This window comes from Tachyglossus aculeatus, chromosome 11 (genome assembly GCF_015852505.1).
Source record: "Tachyglossus aculeatus isolate mTacAcu1 chromosome 11, mTacAcu1.pri, whole genome shotgun sequence".
Taxonomy (NCBI): domain Eukaryota; kingdom Metazoa; phylum Chordata; class Mammalia; order Monotremata; family Tachyglossidae; genus Tachyglossus; species Tachyglossus aculeatus.
This window is the reverse complement of record NC_052076.1, coordinates 40,366,303-40,387,162: the sequence shown is the minus strand read 5'-3', so window position 1 is coordinate 40,387,162 and position 20,860 is coordinate 40,366,303. Positions and strand designations below refer to the sequence as shown.

The 20,860-nt window shown below is 45.3% G+C and overlaps 1 protein-coding gene and 1 non-coding gene across 3 annotated transcripts in view; both read left to right on the top strand.

Annotated features, from left to right (window-relative positions):
• Nucleotides 1-9,981, top strand: part of MLYCD (malonyl-CoA decarboxylase) — a 97,920-nt gene extending 87,939 nt beyond the window's left edge. For both annotated transcript variants that reach the window (XM_038754594.1, XM_038754593.1), the window contains one exon: nucleotides 8,553-9,981. In XM_038754594.1, coding sequence (XP_038610522.1) covers nucleotides 8,553-9,086 — 534 coding nt within the window. In that variant the 3' untranslated portion in view covers nucleotides 9,087-9,981. The remainder of the gene's footprint in view (nucleotides 1-8,552) is intronic.
• TRNAG-GCC lies at nucleotides 2,121-2,191 on the top strand. Its single transcript has one exon. It is a non-coding gene; the product is annotated as a tRNA-Gly (tRNA).
• Nucleotides 9,982-20,860: the final 10,879 nt, after the last annotated feature.

The following is a 20,860-nucleotide window of genomic DNA, read 5'->3' as shown; positions in this document are numbered from 1 at the left end:
CAAATCTCAGGGAGGTAGATTTGAACGAATGAATTTAGCTTTAATTCTGTTTGTTCTGAAGACTTGACACCTGTCCACGTGTTTTGTTTTGTTGTCTGTCTCCCCCTTCTAGACTGTGAGCCCGCTGCTGGGTAGGGACCGTCTCTAGATGTGGCCAACTTGTACGTTCCCAAGCTCTTAGTACAGTGCTGTGCACACAGTAAGCGCTCAATAAATACGATTGAATGAATGAACGCCTGGTCCCCACTCTCCCGTCTCCCTTTTTAGTTCAGCGAGCCCCGAAGCTCTCGTCTCTTCATAAGGTAGTGTATTTCTTTCTCCTTCAGACCCTAATAGCATTTTTTTGTATCACGAACATCTCTGCCTCTGAACACTTGACTGGCACGACGTATTCTCGCTCAGTGATGTGGTCAGGAACTCAGGCCATCTGGTCTTGGAAAGGTGTACAAACCCAAAACCAAATATGGCCTAGAGCCACAGATCCAGAGAAATTCTTTTAGCGGGAATAGCGAGCAGGCTCCCAGGAGTTGGGAGTGGGAAGGGGTTTCAGCGAGAGGTGGAGAGGGAAGGTGATCCCAGTTGGGGAGGGATGGCGGGGACAGGCAAGAGACAGCCAGTGGGCTGCACCCCTCTCCGGCCCAGGCACCGCTCGAGCTTCTGAGAAGCAGCGTGGCTTTAGTGGAAAGAGCCCGGCCTTGGGAGTCAGAGGTCACGGGTTCAAATCCCGGCTCCGCCACGTGTCTGCTGTGTGACCTTGGGCAAGTCACTTAACGTCTCTGTGCCTCAGTTACTTCATCTGTAAAACGGGGAGTAGGACTGTGAGCCCCCCGGGTGGGACAACCCGATCACCTTGTAACTTCCCCAGCGCTTACATCGTAAGTGTTTAATAAATGCCGCCATTATTATTATTATTATTTTACTGCTGCTGCTGCTGATGGCATTTGTTAAGTGCTTATTATGTGTCAAGCACTGTTGTAAGCACTGGGGTAAATACAAGGTAATCAGGCTGGATTATCCTATCGATCAATCATATTTATTGGGCACTTACTGTGTGCAGAGCACTGTACTAAGCGCTTGGGAAGTACAAGTCGGCAGCACATAGAGACAGTCCCTACCCAACAGCGGGCTGTCCCACATGGGGCGTAGTCTTAATGCCCGTTTTACAGATGAGGGAACCGAGGCACAGATAAATTAAGTGACTTCTAGGTTATACAGCAGACAGGTGGCGGAGGCAGGATTAGAATCCAGGTCCTTCTGACCAGGCCCATTAAGCCACCCTGCTTCTCATTAGAGAAGTGGACCCCAGCAGCCCCAACACGGTGGCAAAATAATAAAGCTTAGGTAATCTAGCTTTTCACTGCAAGCCACACAACAAGAGAAACTAAACCTTTATCACCATTCAAGCTTCCTTCCATTTTTTTCTCCCCCATCATCCTTTTTCGCAGCTAAACCGTATAAACGCTACTGTGTCTACTGGCCGCTCCCCCACTCTTTATAATAACTGTGGTATGTGTTACGCACTTACTATGTGCTAGGCACTGTACTAAGCGCGGGGATGGATACAAGCAAATCGGGTGGGTTGGACACAGTCCCTGTCCCAATCTTAATCCCTGTTTTACACATGAACTGAGGCACAGAGAAGTGAAGTGACTTGGTCAGTGTCACACCGCTGACAAGTCGAGGAGTCGGGATTAGAACCCAGGTCCTTAGGACTCCCAGGCCCGCTTTCTATCCACTAGACCATGCTGCTTCTCTTCAAATCTCAAGTGGAGAGTGCGAACAGCTTTGGTTTTGTTCCATTCGTGCTTTTTTTAAGGCCTTTAAGAACTTGCCCCCCGCCCGGCGCCATGCGAGGGCTCGGCCTTGGTAATAAATCAGTACAGACATATACAGACAGTCTTTTAGACTGTGAGCCCACTGTTGGGTAGGGACTGTCTCTATACGTTGCCAATTTGTACTTCCCGAGTGCTTAGTACAGTGCTCTGCACACAGTAAGAGCTCAATAAATACGATTGATGATATATACAGGTGCTGTGGGGAGGAGAAGGAGGTAGGGCGGGGGGGAAGGAGGAGGCTTAGTGCAGTGCTCTGCACACAGTAAGCGCTCAATAAGTATGTGAGCATTGGTGGTTCAGTGGTACAATTCTCGCCCGCCACGCGGGAGGCCCGGGTTCGGTTCCCGGCCAATGCAACAGATGTTTTCCCTTCAAAGCCCTACTGAGAGCTCACCTCCTCCAGGAGGCCTTCCCAGACTGAGCCCCCTCCTTCCTCTCCCCCTCCCCATCTCCCCCACCTTACCTCCTTCCCCTCCCCCCAGCACCTGTATATATGTTTGCACATATTTATTACTCTATTTTACTTGTACATATGTATTCTATTTGGTTTATACGTTTAGTTTTGTTGTCTCTCTCCCCCTTCTAGACTGTGAGCCCGCTGTTGGGTAGGGACCGTCCCTATATGTTGCCAACTTGTACTTCCCAAGCGCTCAGTACAGTGCTCTGCACACAGTAAGCGCTCAATAAATACGACAATGAATGAACTTGGACAGTTTCTAACGCTGGAGCCTGCAACAGCCTAGCTCCAAGTGCCCAAAGGATATTTAATGGTCTAATAAAAGATGTCAGAACACCTCTCCCTTCCAGGTTATCGCCGAGAAAAAACGCAGCCTAGTTGAACAAGAACCTGAGCTGCCTGTGCTCTGGAGCTGTGTTAGGTTATGTAATTTCTGCATTTCGCCAGTTTCCTCTCTGCTCGTTTAAATTGATTTGCCTGGTAGGTTTGATGGGAAGAGGGAGAAGGCTGTACTACTGTCAATCATATGAGATTACTAATTGCTGTTGTAAAGAACTCATTATGTCAAAGCAAACAGAGTAATTAAGTAATACTACATTGGAATAATAATAATAATGGCATTTATTAAGCGCTTACTATGTGCAGAGCACTGTTCTAGGCGCTGGGGAATTTACAAGGTGACCAGGTTGTCCCATGTGGGGCTCACAGTCTTCATCCCCATTTTACAGATCACTCAATCAATCGTATTTATTGAGCGCCTACTATGTGCAGAGCACTGTACTAAGCGCTTGGGAAGTACAAATTGGCAACACATAGAGACAGTATGAGGTAACAGATGAGGTAACAGTTACAGATGAGGCAACTGAGGCCCAGAGAAGTTAAGTGACTTGCCCAAAGTCACACAGCTGCCGAGTGGCAGAGCCGGGATCTGAACCCATGACCTCTGACTCCAAAGCCCGGGCTCTTTCCACTGAGCCGCGCTGCTTCTCTATAATAATAATTTTGGTATTTGTTAAGCGCTTACTATATGCAAAGCACTGTTCTAAGCACTGGGGAGGATACAAAGCGATCAGGTTGTCCCATGTGGGGCTCACAGTCTTAATCTCCATTTTGCAGATGAGGTAACTGAGGCCCAGAGAAGTGAAGTGACTTGCCCAAAGTCACACAGCTGACAAGCAGCGGAGGTGGGATTTGAACTCATGACCTCTGACACCAAAGCCCAGGCTATTTCCCCGAATACATTTTCCTGATGCCCTTCCTCAATTTTTTTTTCCCCCATGGCTTTTTTTGTTTCCCTGACTTCGCCGATGCGCCCACATCTAGCATTTGAGATTAATATTGTATGTTGAGAAGTATACTTATTCCAGTTTTTTTTCTCCCCTCTCTTCAGCCGTAATGTACCCGGGTAAGCGTGTAGAAGAGTTTAAATGATTACCTCCTGTGTTAGGCAGCCCGCGGTGGTTTAGTTGAAAGCGTAATTAGAATCGAAGGGATGGCACTCCCATTTGTGATTTATTTCCAGCTTTAGGACCAAGAGTGTTTTCTTTTCTGATACACTTAGTATTGTTCTACAGCTGTGATGCTGTTAAATCAAGAAAAATAGAACTACCAGAGGGTCCTTGTCTAACAAATGTTCAGTGGTGTCTTCGAGCATTTCCGACTCACTGTTGCAAAGCAAATGCCTCTGTGTCCCTGTCATAGGCTTTTACCTGGTAGGAAGTAGACGTTCTGTGTATTCTGGGTTTATCCAGATCTAACCTTACGATCTCTCTCTCCCGATGAGAAATTCACCATATAATCTGGGTCACTAGATCCCAGGAGCAAAATTTAATAATAATAATAATTATGCTATTTGTTAAGCGCTTACTATGTGCCATGCACTGTTCTAAGCGCTGGGGTAGATTCAAGGTAAGCAGATTGCCCCACATGGGGCTCACAGTCTTCATCCCCATTTTACAGATGACGTTACTGGGGCCCAGAGAAGTTAAGTGGCTTACCCAAGGTCACACAGCAAAGTGGCGGAACCGGGATTAGAACCCACGACCTCTGACGCCCGAGCCCGGGCTCTTGCCACTGAGCCACGCTGCCAGGAAAGGAGAACATACCACATCTCCTATTGAAACAAAAAGTGATGCAGAGGCTAATTGAAACAAAAAGTGATGCAGAGGCTAGTCCAGGCAATATCACAGTTAAGTACTTTGGCCCCTAGCACATCAAAAGTTTATTTCTAAATTTAAACTGTATTGATTCACTTGCATTTACTCAGAAAGGAGTCCTGTCGATTTTATATGAAGACCCTCAGTCTATGGGCTCAATGGAAATGCTAAATATAAAATCTTAAAATGCCCAAAATGGTGCCTATCGTAACCAAAAGGTTATTTAGAGAATGAAGATGCATGTTTGAGGTTAGAATTTAAGGGCTGAGTTGCACATCTGAGTTGATGTTTCCCGTGAGGTTGTTTCAAGGTATCTTACTTTTAAAGTCAAGATTCTAATGAAGAGCTGACACTGTAGTTTTGTACAGTTTGTCTCTAATCCGGTTATGGTATTTCTCTCAATATACCAGGTTTGGTTTTGTTTCTAAAGAGTCTCTTTGCAGTTGCAGGGATTAAGTAGTGTGACCCCTTATTTAAATCGGTTTGCTTTAGTTAACTTCTTAACAATGATGCTTTAGTGGCCAAGAAAATAGTAAAAGATAGAAGATCCATTTTGGGGGGCCTCATTTCCATTGTCAACTGCATTTCTAGTGATATTAAAATGTTAGCACAAAGTCGGGGAAAGCGACTAGAATGTTTCTCCTCAATTGGGGGGTAACTGCACACTGGCTTAAATTATTCAGCTCTCTCAAGAAAATGAGTCTTATTTTTATCCCTCTACAGTAACTGTTTCAGCATTCCAGAGAAGGAAAAAAAAAAAAAAAAAAAAACTTTTGAGATTAGTTGTCAGGTTCCCCTTGACAGAATAGAATAGAATTCTATTCTATTTATTTTATTTTGTTAGTATGTTTTGGTTTTGTTCTCTGTCTCCCCCTTTTTAGACTGTGAGCCCACTGTTGGGTAGGGACTGTCTCTATATGTTGCCAACTTGTACATCCCAAGCGCTTAATACAGTGCTTTGCACACAGTAAGCGCTCAATAAATACGATTGATTGATTGATTGACAGAATGGTAAGGATTGTAATGAAGTGGCTTTTCCCAAGTAGAGACTAAGATGCACTGTCTGAAGAGCGGAGGAGGAGCCTTCTCAGTAACACTATTAAACTGCCCCTCTGCCATAGGGGCCCTCAGGCTGGAGTGATTTGGGCTCAAGTTGATAAAGGCTATAGTTCAGGAAAGTGCATTAGACGGGTTTCTTTAATTCCAGGCCTCGGGGGTTTGTCACAATGGTATAATCACAGAGATGCCCCTCAGGAAATCCCCGTTTCTTCGCTCCATCTGGCGAAACCCTTTCAAACTTAAGAGCAGTTAGCCGAGTGCCAGACGTTATGTATGCTTTCTCTGAGTTTTCTGCGGTCAGTGACTCTCACAGAGTCTGCTCACGCCCCATTGAGCAGAATTGCCAGCCAAGGCAGTTGAATGGAATGTGGAAATGATGCTGTTAGGGAAAAACAGCACACCCTCCCACAGCTCTCCTAATCTGCTCCTAGCCACATCTGCTTAGTACAGTGCTCTGCACACAGTAAGAGCTCAATAAATACGATTGATGATCTGTTCTTTATCTGCTCTGACTGTCTACCCTCATCCCCACCCCTGTCTCATCCAAAACCCACCCCCAGGGCCATCGGCTCCTGACCCTAAGCAAACTATATGTCAGAGGCTGTATATATGTTTGTACATATTTATCACTCTATTTATTATCTTGTACATATCTATTCTATTTATTTTATTAGTATGTTTGGTTTTGTTCTCTGTCTCCCCCTTCTAGACTGTGAGCCCACTGTTGGGTAGGGACTGTCTCTATATGTTGCCAGCTTGTTCTTCCCAAGTGCTTAGTACAGTGCTCTGCACACAGTAAGACCTCAATAAATACGATTGATTGATTGATTGGAAATGGGAAGCACTTATTTACCCCACTCTCCTCTCTGTTCCTTCACTTCCCAGCCCCGGCCGCCTCTGTGAAGTCTTCTGCAGGGCCAGAGAAACCAGGCAATCAGTCATAGATATTGAACACTTACTATGTGAAAAGCACTGTATTAAGCTCTTGGGAGAGTACAGTTTAACAGAGTTGGTAGACACGTTCCCTGCCCACAGCAAGCGTATAGTCTAGAGGGGGAGACAGACATTAATAAAAAATAGATTCAATTGCGGATATGTATGTAAGTGCTAAGGGGCTGAGGGAGGAGTGCAAGTCTTAGGGCAAGTGGGACCCCGAAGGGAGTGGGAGAAGAGGAAATAAATGACCCGCAATTTCTTCCTTTGACAACAACAAGTTGGATTTCAGGCTGGTCTGGATACAATGCGATGCCAGATCTGTATATTCATTTGCTAGGCAGGAACTTCTCCTGACGTGTTGTGGTATCTGGTGTAGACACAACGCTATGTCAAGGGAGTTGTTCCTTTTCATGATGTGTCAATAGAAGATGTCAACCGAAGCAGAAGAGATACTTCCCGTAGCCTCTGTGGCAAACCTGCTGATCCCGGGGAAGTTATGATATGAAAGTAAACGTGCTTTTGTTGTAAAATGTTATCACCATCACTGGAGCCTTAGATAGGTTAAGAGAAGTGAGCTGTTGTAGTTTCATAAGTCTATTCAAAAAAACATTTTCAAACTTAGAGGGGCAAGCCCCACCTAAAAATCTCTGACCACCTCACAGGTATTGTAACTAAAAAATCAGATATGATTTTTTTATGGCATTTGTTCAGCGCTTAATACGTGGTCAGCACTGTACTAAATGCTTGAGTAGATAGATACCTGCTAATCAGTTTGGACACGGTCCTTGTCCCACATAGGGCTCACAAGTCTTAACCCCCATTTTATAGATGCAGTAACTGAGGCACAGAGAAGTGAAGTGACTTACCCAAGGTCACACAGCCCACAAGTGGCAGAGCTGGGATTAGAACCCAGGTCCTTCCGACTCCCATGCCCATGCTCTATCCATGCTCCTTCTCGGTTTTGCTACAGTCGATGTGTCAGAAAATAACAATAGGAAAATTGGGGATGTAGCAGCATCAGTTTGATGGGGAAAGTTGCGGTGTAAATCAGTCAGTCAGTCGTATTTATCGAGTGCTTACTATCTGCAGAGCGCTGTATTAAGTGCTCGGGAGAGTATGGTACAACAGAATTAGCAGACCTGTTCCTTGCCCATAACAAGCTAGCAGGCTAGAGGGAAAGGGGCTTGGGAAACGTTTCCAAAAGCTCCAAGCACAAATTCAGTCATTGGTATATTCCAAACATGCCTTTGCACTAAGTGGAAAACAGTTCCCCCAAAGTACAGAAATCCTCACCAGGGCTAGGACATCAGGATGGGATGGCAGGGACTGCTGGTTGGTTTTAACAGTGATGTGAATGTTCAGTCAATCAATCAATCAATCGTATTTATTTTGCCAGTCAGCCAGCCGTATTTATTGGGCATTTACTTTGTGCAGGGCATTGTCCTAAGTGCTTGGGACAGTAAAATATAACAAAGTTAGTAGACATGTTCCCTGCCCCCAAGGAAGTTACGGTCTAGAGGGAGAGACAGATATTAATATAAATAAATAAATTATGGTTATGTATAGACGTGCTGTGGAGCTGAGAGTAGGGTGAATAAGCACTGCAAATCCAAATGCAAGGGTGATACAGAAGGGAGGAGTAAACAAATCAATCAATAGTATGTATTGAGCGCTTACTGTGTGCAGAGCACTGTACTAAGCGCTTGGGAAGTACAAGTTGGCAACATATAGAGACAGTCCCTACCCAACAGTGGGCTCACAGTCTAAAAGGGGGAGACAGAGAACAAAACCAAACATACTAACAAAATAAAATAAATAGAATAGATATGTACAAGTACGGCTTAGTCGGGAAAGGCGTCTTGGAGGAGGCTACTGAATCATAAATGATCCATTTGTCAACAGTTTAACTCCTTGATAAGCAAGAAAGCATCTACATTATCCAAACCGCCTGACCCTTCTTTTACTTAGTTTCCCAATGTAATACTTTTACGGAAGGAACGGTCATTCCCGAGATCAGAGGAGTCAGTAGAGAATCCCACACTGTCAATGCAGATAAGAATTTGAATGCCCCCAAACGCCTGATGGTTCCTTTTCCCCTTCTACTTTCAGACAGAATTTCCACATCTCACCACGTTTTCCAGCCTGTCGCCCATCCCCGGCTTCACCAAATGGCTTCTCGGGACCCTGTCTTCCCAAACAAAGGAACTTGGAAGGAATGAACTGTTCACTGATTCCGAAAGTCAAGAAATCTCAGGAGTCACCGGGGGCCCCGTGGCTGAAACGTTAAAGGTGCTGCTAACCAGCAACGAGTGGGTCAAGTCGGAGAAATTGGTCAAAGTGCTGCAGGCCCCTTTGATGCGGCTCTGTGCCTGGTACCTGTTTGGGGAGAAGCACCGAGGCTTCGCCCTCAACCCCGTGGCCAATTTTCACTTGCAGAACGGTGCCGTGATGTGGCGCATCAACTGGATGGCAGACACGAGCTTCAAAGGCATCACTGCGTCTTGCGGGCTGATGGTCAACTACCGATACTTCTTGGAAGAAACAGCCGCCAACAGTGCCGCTTACCTTGGGACAAAGCACATCAAAGCTTCTGAGCAGGTTCTGAACCTCGTGTCTCAGTTTCAGAAAAATAGCAAGCTCTGAAAACATCCAGGCTCACAGAAGCAAAGACCCCTGGTTTGAAATGGGGGGAGGGAGGGCGGTTCTTCTGGAGTTGGCTGGATCTGACGGGGGTGGGACGTTTTTACGGATGCACAGATTGAGCTGGTTTTTTTCTCCAAATAGGCAGGGATTTACAGCTGTGTAGACTTTGGTAATTATATTTCATGGGACGATGTGATGCCCAGTGCTCTCCAGCTGTGGGTCTTTGCTATAGCTGCTGTACAGGTGTACCGCAGAAAAGCTTTTGGAGGGGAGGAGAGGAGGAGGAGCAGTTGTGTACTCACCCTGGTAGGCTGCCACGTCATTCTTGACTTCTTTGGGGACAGCCTGAAGCCCCAGGGTAACTGGCAGAATCAATGTGCTGTTGTCCAAACTGTGTATTCAGAAGAATATAGGAACTCTCACACGCTGACACATTAATGAATCTGTGTGCCCAGGAAAAAGGGGGCAGGTTGAGAGGACAGACCTTTGTCTTTCAAGTCTCACCAAATTGGTATCCTGCAGGCTCTCCTTCCGAAGAAATCACTAACTTGTAAATCTCTTTATTTCTTTCGCCATTTTCGCACTTTTCAAAATGTTAGCACTGAATAAGGAATTTGATGGAGGACAGAATTTTCTGCAATTTACTGGTTGGACTGTGAATACACTGAGTAGGTCAGTGGTTAGGAACAGTAGCTTTCCAGATTGCATGCAGGGTTCAGGATTTGTAGTGTAGGGAGGGCAATCGCTTCCTGCCATTTGGTATCATTTGCTGGTTTTCTTTTATATTCTTTTAAGCCTTACTGTGGCATGGTGGGGATTTGCAAGTTCAAATTGAGGTTTTTAAAACTCCCAGTTTGTTCTACAAAGTATTAAACAATAAAACTTGGTTGCCTAAGAAGTGTGTGCTGTCTGTTTTTGTGTTTGGGGAGGTCATTTAATTTTTGTCCTTAAAGTCAGACAGATCCAGATCAAAGCCATTTCAGAAAATTGAGTCTCTAAAAGGCCTAGAAGAGATGATCTCCTAAGCACTTTGATACTTTATTCCAAATATAGCATTGGGATTCTTATGCGCTTAGCGTGTGCAAGGCACTTGATCAATTACAAGATAATCAAATCAGATATAGACTTTATCACACAAGGGGTTCCCAGTTTAAGAGGAAGGGAGAGTTGGTATCTCCCCATTTTACGGATGAGGAAAACTGAGGGCTAGAGAGGTTAAATGACTTGCTCATGGTCTCACAGCAGGCCAATTGCAGAGCCAGGATGAGAACCTGGGTCGCGTGAAATCCAGTCCCGTGCAACTCGGCCCCACTGCACTTATTCTTTCGCCAAATGGTATTTATACGCATGTTCCTTGTGGGCAGTGTTCACAACTGCCAACTGTATTATACTATCCCAAGCCACCTCGTACAGTGCGTGCATTCATTCATTCATTCATTCAATCATTTATTGAGCGCTTACTGTGTGCAGAGCACTGTACTAAGCGCTTGGGAAGTACAAGTTGGCACAGTAAGTACTCAATAAAGAGAGGGAGCTTGGCCTAGTGGAGAGAGCACAGAACTGGGAGTCAGAAGGACCTGGATTCTAAACTGGCTCTGCCAATTGCTTGACCTTGGCAAGTCCCAACTTCTCTTTGCCTCAGCTTCCTCATCTGTAAAATGGGGATACCTATTCTCCCGCCTACTTAAACTGTGAGCCTCTTGCGGGACAGGGACTGTGTCCAACCTAATTAACTTACACCTACCTCAGGGCTTAGAACAGTGTTTGACACATAATAAGCGCTTAACAATTAACATTAAAAAAATAAACACTATTGATTGATATTATATTTATTTCTGATCAGGTTTCCCAGTTGCTGAATTCTCACTCCAACTTCCCAAGATGCTAGCCATCCTTTTAAGCTGCTGTTGTGACACAGCTCTCTCCCTGTAGCCTGTAAGCTCCTTGTAGGCAAGGATCATATTTACCGACTCTGTTGTGTTGTACGGTGCTCTGCACAAAATGCTCAATGAATACCATCGATGGATTTATTGATTGAGAACCATTGATTGGTTTATTGATTGCACACGTCTGAGAACAGGAATTGTTGATTGGTGTGTGTGACATCACTCACTTCCAACCCTGCCAATCCTTTTTTTTTGTTTTTTTTTGGTATTGTTAAGCGCTTACTACGTTCCATACACTGTACTAAGCCTTGGGATAGATACAAGATAGTGCCCAGTAGGGCACAGAGTGCAATGAAAAAATTGTCAGGTAAGGGTGCAGTCCGTTGCGAAAGAACGTGTGATCTTCGCCCATATTAGCCAGCTACAGACAGAATCAGAACCAGAACCCAGGTGTCGTGATTCCTAAATCAGTGTTTTTCCACTGGGCTAACAACAGGGCTGTGTACGCTGATAAGTATGCCTTAAATCCCTTTCTTTGCCACCATAACTGCATGGCATGGGTTGGATTTTGTTTGTAAGGTATTTGATTTTTCCATTGGACCATTTCTTCCCAGGAATGAAAATACATCGAGATCATTTGTGTTCACCCCTGCTGGAAATCTGCTTGTGCTCTGAATTGAACCTCTCTGATTCTCTGACTTAAAAGTAGCAGTGACTAGCTGCAGGCAGATTCTCAGGGCGATCATGCAGGAGGTAGGATTCATCAGCCACAGTGGCCTTAAGCAGCCGGGCCTCATATCGTCTCTATCCGTGTCATGTGGCTTTTCATTATGTTTTTAAGAATGATTCAATAGGAAAGCCCATCGTGTCTTAGAACTGGCATTTGCATCCTATGACAGTCATTCAAGGCAAATCTATTGGTTATGATCAACTTCTAGAAAGAAATGGACTTTTCTGAAAAACAAGCTGTTTCCATGCCATAGCCATTAGAGAGAAATTGAGAGACCCTCATCGTGACTTGAGTTGAAATTTGTGTGGAGATGCCAAAAGGGCAGAGCTGCTTGGGCCAGAAGACAGCTGTTCTGCCATGGCATTTTTCACATCCTCTTGAACCGCGGCCAGAGAAAACAGCCTAAAGTTCCGAGTGAAAACTATACGCTTTCTGCGTTTTGATGTCAGCAATGGGATAATTCAATAATCCCATTAAAATCGGACTGGTACCTGCAGGAAAAGATCAGTTTATTGGTTAGGCTTGCTAACTCCGCGGGAATGGATGAGTTTCAGAGAGTCTGGAGCTCGAGTGAGTGTAGAAGACCGCTTTCAAGGAAGAAACAGGGAGTTCTTTAACAGTAAACAAGATGATCTTGTGCTTTTATTTTATCCTCTGACCCCGTTAGATCTGCAGAGGGAGGAGAACAAAGCAGTCTGAGCCCCATTGGTGGTCCATGCACATCTCCCTTTGCAGCCACTTTCATCGTTTGTTTGTTCCAGGCGGTCAATAGCCGAATGAAATGAAAGTTCCAGTTTCACCCCAAATTCTACCCCCTGCAAAGCCTTTCACGTGGCAGAAAGGTCAACCGGTGCCACTTTTAATTTCGGAATTTTCACGCACCCCGCGAAAGTTGAGATTTAGGTTAACGCTGTAAAAAGTATCGCCAAAGTTGCAGAGCAGTGTGGGGGTATCGTAACTGCGAAAGGAGCAGTGTCCTTACTGCTTAGTGTCCTATATGTAGGACTCCATTTTTAATGGGCTGTACTGCAACTGTTACCTAAGAACAAAAAACGGCAGCATAGGGGAATCTCCTCAGTGTCCGTGTTGCCAATCAAGCCCTCCTTCTGCCCCAGAGTCAGGAAAGGCAGAGGAGTACTAATGGTAATAGCATTGATTAGCTTCTAGACCGTGAGCCCGCTGTTGGGTAGGGACTGTCTATTTGTTGCCAACTTGTACTTCCCAAGCGCTTAGTACAGTGCTCTGCACACAGTAAGTGCTCAATAAATACGATTGAATGATTAATGGCTTACTGCATGCAGAGCAGTGTACTCTGCGTGGGAAAGAATGTACTGGTGGAAATTCGACATGGTCCCTAGGGCTCAAGGAGTTTGCAATCTAACAATACTAGATGGAGAGAGGGGGCTGGTGACAGACGGTTAAGAAGTGATACAATAAAATACTAAAACAACATCGAATTTAAGAACAATGGAACAATGGTCAAAATAAAAACAAATAGCAGTGGGGTGTTGCTGCCCGAGGAACTGAATTTCTGGCTTCTCCCAGTTTAGAATCCAAGTCGTAGTCACGGTGACCACCACAGCAGTCTTCCCGAGATTTTGTGGAGGTGGCCCAAACTGTGGCTGGTTTTCCGTTTTCCACCGGGGTGGGGTAAGGCAGGGTGGGATGGAGGCTCCTGGAAAAGCAGGGGAGAAACCGTGAACAGTTCTAAGGGAGTCAGGAAGCAGTGTGGCCTAAAGGACGGAGCACAGGCCTGCGAGACAGGAGGATCTGGGCTCTAATCCTCACTCCACCACTTCTGTTTGACTCTGGGCAAGTCAATTCTGTGCCTCAGTTACCTTATCTGTAAAATGGGGATTAAGACCATGAGCCCCACCGTGGGACATGGACGGTGTCCTACCTGATTAGCCTGTATCTACCCTGGCGCTCAATCAGTGTCTGACACATAGTAAGCATTAATAAATTCCATAAAAAAAAAGAAAGCTGAGGCAATACTGGTACTGCTGCTTTTCTCTTTTATTATTTTCATGGTATTTTTTCGGCACTTACTGTAGTAATATTATTACGGTATTTGTGAATCACTTACGATGTGCCAGTCACTGTACTAAGCGCTGGGGGTGGATATAAGTAAATCTGGTTGGACACAGTCCCCGTCCCACATGGGGCTCACAGTCTTAATCCCCATTTTACAGTTGAGGTAACTGTAAACTGTTGAGGTATAAGGAAGTGACTTGCCCAAAGCCATACAGCAGACAAGTGGCCAAGGCAGGATTAGAACCCATGACCTCCTGAATCCCAAGCCCAAGCTCTATCCCCTACACCATGTTGCTTCCCTTGCTTGCTATGTGTCAAGCACGGTTCTAAACACAGGCGTAGATATAAATTAATCAGGTTGAACTCCGAGTAGGAGGGAGAACAGATTTTGAAACCCCGTGTTACAGACGAGGAGACTGGGGCACGGAGGAGTTAAGGAATTGCCGAAACTCCCACAGCGGGCAACAGCCAGAGCTGGGATTCGAACTCATGTCCTCGGACTCCCAGGCCCATCATCATCATCATCAATCGTATTTATTGAGCACTTACTGTGTGCAGAGCACTGTACTAAGCGCTTGGGAAGTACAAGTTGGCAACATATAGAGACAGTCCCTACCCAACAGTGGGCTCACAGTCTAAAAGGGGGAGACAGAGAGCAAAACCAAACATACTAACAAAATAAAATAAATAGAATAGATATGTACAAGTAAAATAAATAAATAGGGTAATAAATATGTACAAACATATATACATATATGCAGGTGCTGTGGGGAAGGGAAGGAGGTAAGATGGCGGGGATGGAGAGGGGGACGAGGGGGAGAGGAAGGAAGGGGCTCAGTGTGGGAAGGCCTCCTGGAGGAGGTGAGCTCTCAGTAGGGCCTTGAAGGGAGGAAGAGAGCTAGCTTGGCGGAGGGGCAGAGGGAGGGCATTCCAGGCCAGGGGGATGACATGGGCCGGGGGTCGATGGCGGGACAGGCGAGAACGAGGTACAGTGAGGAATGGCATTTATTAAGCACTTACTATGTGCAAAGCACTGTTCTAAGCACTGGGGGGGGAATACAAGGTGATCAGGTTGTCCCATGCGGGGCTCACAGTCTTAATCCCCATTTTACAGATGAGGTAACTGAGGCTCAGAGAAGTTAAGTGACTTGCCCAAGGTCACACAGCAGGCAGGTGGCAGAGCCAGGTTTCGAACCCATGACCTCTGACTCCAGAGCCCGTGCTCTTTCCAGTGAGCCATGCTGCTTCTCTATGAGAGAAGCATATGCTTCTCTAAGAGAGGCCCACTCTCTTTCCAGGAGGCCACCCAACTTCACAAATGGCTCCAGACATGGAGGCTCCACAGTGACCCAGGGGACAGCTGGCTCAGGTTCCCAGGAGGCAGAGAAGCAGCTGGGCTCAGTGGAAAGAGCCCGGGCTTTGGAGTCGGTGGTCATGGGTTCAAATCCCGGCTCTGCCAATTGTCAGCTGTGTGACTTTGGGCAAGTCACTTCACTTCTCTGGGCCTCAGTTCCCTCATCTGTAAAATGGGGATTAAGACTGTGAGCCCCCCGTGCGACAACCTGATCACCTTGTAACCTCCCCAGCGCCTAGAACAGTGTTTTGCACATAGTAAGTGCTTAATAAATGCCATTATTATTATTATTATTATTATCAAAGAACAACCCACATCAGTCAGGTGCCCAGGAATGCCTTCCCATTGGTGCCCCGGGCCTGAAGAATGCCCACTATGAGCTAAGGAGGGACAACCTGTCAATCAATCAATCGTATTTATTGAGCGCTTACTGTGTGCAGAGCACTGTACTAAGCGCTTGGGAATCTGTCCTATTCAGCCATCAGAAAGAAGGCATTTCTTTAAATGAATTAGAATATTTCAGGCCTTCCTCTTCTGGACCATTCAGCCCTCCCTGACTTAATAAATGACTACATGCACACAGCGAAGGGGCTTTTCACTAATGACAGAAGCAGCGTGGCTCAGTGGAAAGAGCACGGGCTTTGGAGTCAGAGGTCATGGGTTCGAATTCTGGCTCCGCCACATGTCTGCTGTGTGACCTTGGGCAAGTCACTTAACTTCTCTGAGCCTCAGTTACCTCATCTGTAAAATGGGGATTAAGACTGTGAACCCCACATAGGACAACCTGATCACTTTGTATCCCCCCCCCCAGCGCTTAGAACAGTGCTTTGCACATAGTAAGCGCTTAACAAATGCCAACATTATTATTATGTATGCTCTTCGCTAATGATGTATGTTCTTTTCTTATGTGCGTTAACCACAGCAGGGGTAGCCTGGTGTTTCCAATCAGACAGGGCTGCCACTTAATTGGCTGGGGATAAATCATAGCATGAGTGTGAAAACCTGTTGAACAGAAGATATTCATTTTTCCCTAAGAAATATTCCCCCTGTATTAAGGAAGGCTCCCAGGAAAACAGGATTTTTGAAAATCCGCCATATGAACCCCAACCTGTTTGGCATCCATTAGCGCTACAGTAGCTAACTATGACTATTTTGGACCTACTGTAGTGCTTAATGCAGGGTTTGGCACATTGTAAGTGATACAGTATAGAACAGTGCTTTGCACATAGTAAGTGCTTAATAAATATTATTATTATTGTTATTATTATTATTATTATTAACTTCTCTATGCCTCAGTTCCCTCATCTGTAAAATGGGAATTAAGACTGCGAGCCCCCTGTGGGACAACCTGATCTCCTTGTAACCTCCCCAGGGCTTAGAACAGTGCTTTGCACATAGTAAGAGCTTAATAAATGCCATTATTATTATCTACAGAGAAGCAGCACGGCTTAGTGGAAAGAGCCAGGGCTTTGGAGTCAGAGGGCGTGGATTTGAATCCTGACTCCATCACTTGTCAGGTGTGTGACTTTGGGCAAGTCACTTAATTTCTCTGTGCCTCAGTTACCTCATCTGTAAAATGGGGACTAAGCCTGTGACCCCTACGTGGGACAACCTGATAACCTTTTATCTATCCCAGCGCTTAGAACAGTGCTTTGCACATGGTAAGCGCTTAACAAATACTATTATTATTATAATTATTATTAGTGCTACAATAACTATGATTATTTTAGACCTAATCTAGTGCTTAGTGCAGTGGCTGGCACATCCTAAGTGCTTAATAAATGCAATTATCATTATTCTAATCATTGTCATCAGCATTATTATTTTATCTGAGGGGGATTCAATACTTTGGGCACTAATACTAACATGGCCTAGTGGCAAGAACACAGACTTGGGAGGCAGAGGTTGTGTGTTCTAATCCCGGCTCTACCACTTTTCTGCTTTGGGCAAATCTCTTAAAGTGCTTAGTACAGCGCTCTGCACACAGTAAGCGCTCAATAAATACGATTGAATGAACGAATGAATGAACTTCTCTGTGTCTCAGTTACTCCATCTGTAAAATGGGAATTGAGACTATGATCCCCATTTGGGACAGGGACTGTGTCCAACTTGATTACCTTATATCTACCCCAACACTTAGAACAGTGCTTGGCATGTAGTGAGTGCTTAACAAATACCATAATTATTATTATTACTGCTTTACCTAACAATATTATGATTTATGACTGCTTTCATCTTCCCACCAAGCAAGGAGTCACCGTATGGAATAGGGACTGGGTAATAATAGCAGTAAAATAGGAGTAGTAGTAATAGTAGCAGTGTTGCAATATTAATAGTAGTATTAATAGCACTTATTAAGTGCCTACCAGTTGCAAACCACATTCCCCTTTGAGTCTCCAAACTAAGAATAAGATGGAGGTGGTGGGGTTAGTGACAGACACTTAAGGCAAGATGAAACCAGAATGTGTGCCACTGAAGAATAATAATAATTATGGTATTTGTTAAGCATTGACTATGCATCAGGCACTGTACTAAGTGTAAGATAATCAGGTTGGGTGCAGTCCCTGTCCCACAGCCTAAATAGGAGGGAGAATGGATGGCTCTCTTTTACACAGATGAAGAAACTGATACACAGTGAAGTTTAGTGACTTTCCCAAGGTCACTTAGCAGGCAAGTGGAAGAGCTGGAATTAGAATTTAGGTCCTCTGACTCTCAGACCTGTGCTCTTTGTAATAATAATAATAATAATAATGGCATGTATTAAGCACTTACTATGTACAAAGCACTGTTCTAAGCCCTAGAGAGGTTACAAGGTGATCAGGTTGTCCCACAGGTGGCTCACAGTCTTAATCCCCATTTTCCAGATGAGGGAAATGAGGCACAGAGAAGTTAAGTGACTTGCCCAAAGTCACACAGCTGACAATGGGCGGAGCTGGGATTTGAACCCATGACCTCTGACTCCAAAGCCCATGCTCTTTCCACTGAGCCACGCTGCTCTAGACCATGCTGCTTCTTTATCAGATTAGCTCATATCAATCAATCAATCAATCGTATTTATTGAGCGCTTACTGTGTGCAGAGCACTGTACTAAGCGCTTGGGAAGTACAAGTTGGCAACATATAGAGACAGTCCCTACACAACAGTGGGCGCACAGTCTAAAAGTCATATCCACCTCATTGCTTAGCACAGTCCTTTGATGCACTGTAAGGGTTTAAGTAATCAATTAATGATGTTTATTGGTATTTATTTATTGGGATTAATTATTGGCTTTTTTGCTCCAAGTGTCCAGGACGAACTTAAAACCACCCAATGGCGATTTTCCCCAGGAATTCCTATTCAGCGCTCAGTGGGTTAGAGACCCATTTAGCATTCATCAGAAGGGGTTAATCTGTGGAGATAATTGCGCTTAATCGCGATCTAAACTCTTATCCTACAACTACTTTGCTCAGTCGTATGAGCAGTGGCTCTGGAGATGGAACTGAAAAAGTTGTCACGGGCTCCATTTAAGGGAAGAGTATGGTATGGATTCATTCAATCGTATTTATTGAGCGCTTACTGTGTGCAGAGCAGTGTACTAAGCACTTGGAAAGTACAATTCGGCAGCAGGTAGAGATGATCCCTACCCAATGACAGGCTCACAGTCTAGAAGGGGAGAGACAGGCATCAAAACAAGTAGGCAGGCGTCAACCGCATCAAAAATAGATAAATAGGATTATAGCTATCATTAATAAAATAAATGGAATAATTTATTCTATTGGAGTTGAGGAATATGAGGCAGCGAGTTTAGACGGCTCATTCATTCATTCATTCAATCGTATTTATTGAGCGCTTACTGTGTGCAGAGCACTGTACCAAGCACTTGGGAAGCAGAAGTTGGCAACATATAAAGGCGGTCCCTACTTAATTCATTCATTCATTCAATCGTATTTATTGAGCGCTTACTGTGTGCAGAGCACTGTACTAAGCGCTTGGGAAGCAGAAGTTGGCAACATATAAAGACGGTCCCTACCTAATTCATTCATTCATTCAATCGTATTTATTGAGCGCTTACCGTGTGCAGGGCACTGTAGTAAGCGCTTGGGAAGCAGAAGCTGGCAACATGTAGAGACGGTCCCTACCTAATTCATTCATTCAATCGCATTTATTGAATGAATGGATATCACCTGAGAGGGCTTATTCTTTCAGCGTAGGCCTTTCCCTTATTGGTTCCATGATGGATCGGTGCATTTTGAGCTATGACATTAATGAGGCAAGATCTTTCAAGATGAGCTGATAAAGCAAACCGTTTCAGCTCCTGAACAACCATCTTCACAGTCTAAATTGCTAAATCACAACATCTTGCGACCAGAGGGTGGTGGGGGGGGAGACAGGATTTCCCGTGAACTTGGGTGGCCTCTCCCCACAGTGAGGTGAAGGTGGAGTGCATGGAGGAAGGGCTGGCCGGGAAGAGAATTTAAGAATACCCAGATTATGCTCTTCTTCCATTTTCAATTTAGGAAATAATTAATAGGAAGCCTCCGTCCTTTTGATTATATCTTCCATAGCTCTCCCGGGTCCCCGTGTCTGGTTCTGAGCCGCACGGAGTCCCTGGAGCCTTATTTTACTTGTACGTATCTATTCTATGTATTTTATTTTGTTAATATGTTTGGTTTTGTTCTCTGTCTCCCCCTTCTAGACTGTGAGCCCAGTGTTGGGTAGGGACCGGCTCTGGATGTTGCCAACTTGGACTTCCCAAGCGCTTAGTACAGTGCTCTGCACACAGTAAGCGCTCAATAAATACGATTTGATTGACTGATTGACGGGAGGCGTCAAGGGCATCGGGGAGGGAGGGTGGCCGAGGGGAAACTGCTCTCGTGTTTTTTCCAGCGCTTAGAACATAGTAAGCGCTTAATGACAAATTCCCCTCCTGCCCCTCCCCACCCCCCTGCCTTCCCTCCTTCCCCTCCCCACACCACCTGTATATATGTATATATGTTTGTACGTAGTTATTACTCTATTTTATTTGTACATATTTATTCTATTTATTTTATTTTGTTAATATGTTTTGCTTTGTTGTCTGTCTCCCCCTTCTAGACTGTGAGCCCGCTGTTGGGTAGGGACCGTCTCTATATGTTGCCAAATTGTACTTCCCAAGTGCTTAGTACAGTGCACTGCACACAGTAAGCGCTCAGTAAATACAATTGAATGAATGAATGAATGAATGAATGAATGAATGGAGCGTGGTTTCCTCTGTTGAGGATATGATATGGGTGGATTGGAGGGGTGGGGAGAGGACCTTGAGGGGAAGCATTCAACTATGAGACCTCTTCTCTGAGTCGTTTTACGGGGGCAGGAGGGATGGCGTCTGATACACGCTGTGTCCTCTCCTGGGGATGCTTGTGGATTGTGTGGAAGCAGAGGCAGAGCTGGGGCCAGGTGCCCCCACTACAGGAATTCTTTCCTGGATCCCGCCCTCCGGAGCTGACCCCCACAGCAGGAGCAGGGGGCAGAGATCTCCTACGCCCTTCTTCGGGAACTACCCAGGGAAGTGGACCGGAGAGTGGGCATCGGCCAACTTCAGATTGTGAAGCACAACTGGCAGATCTCAATCATAGGGGACACGGTGCCAAGTCGTGCTATAATTCAACCCCTTCCACTAAGGATTAGTAGATCTGATAGGACGCCAGACACATTTGTGCTCCAAACAAACAGCTCTTCGGCAAACTGCACCCCCTCTTGTACCGCCCCCATCAACGGGCTAACTAATCTTCCTTAGTTCCCGGTGAGAGTG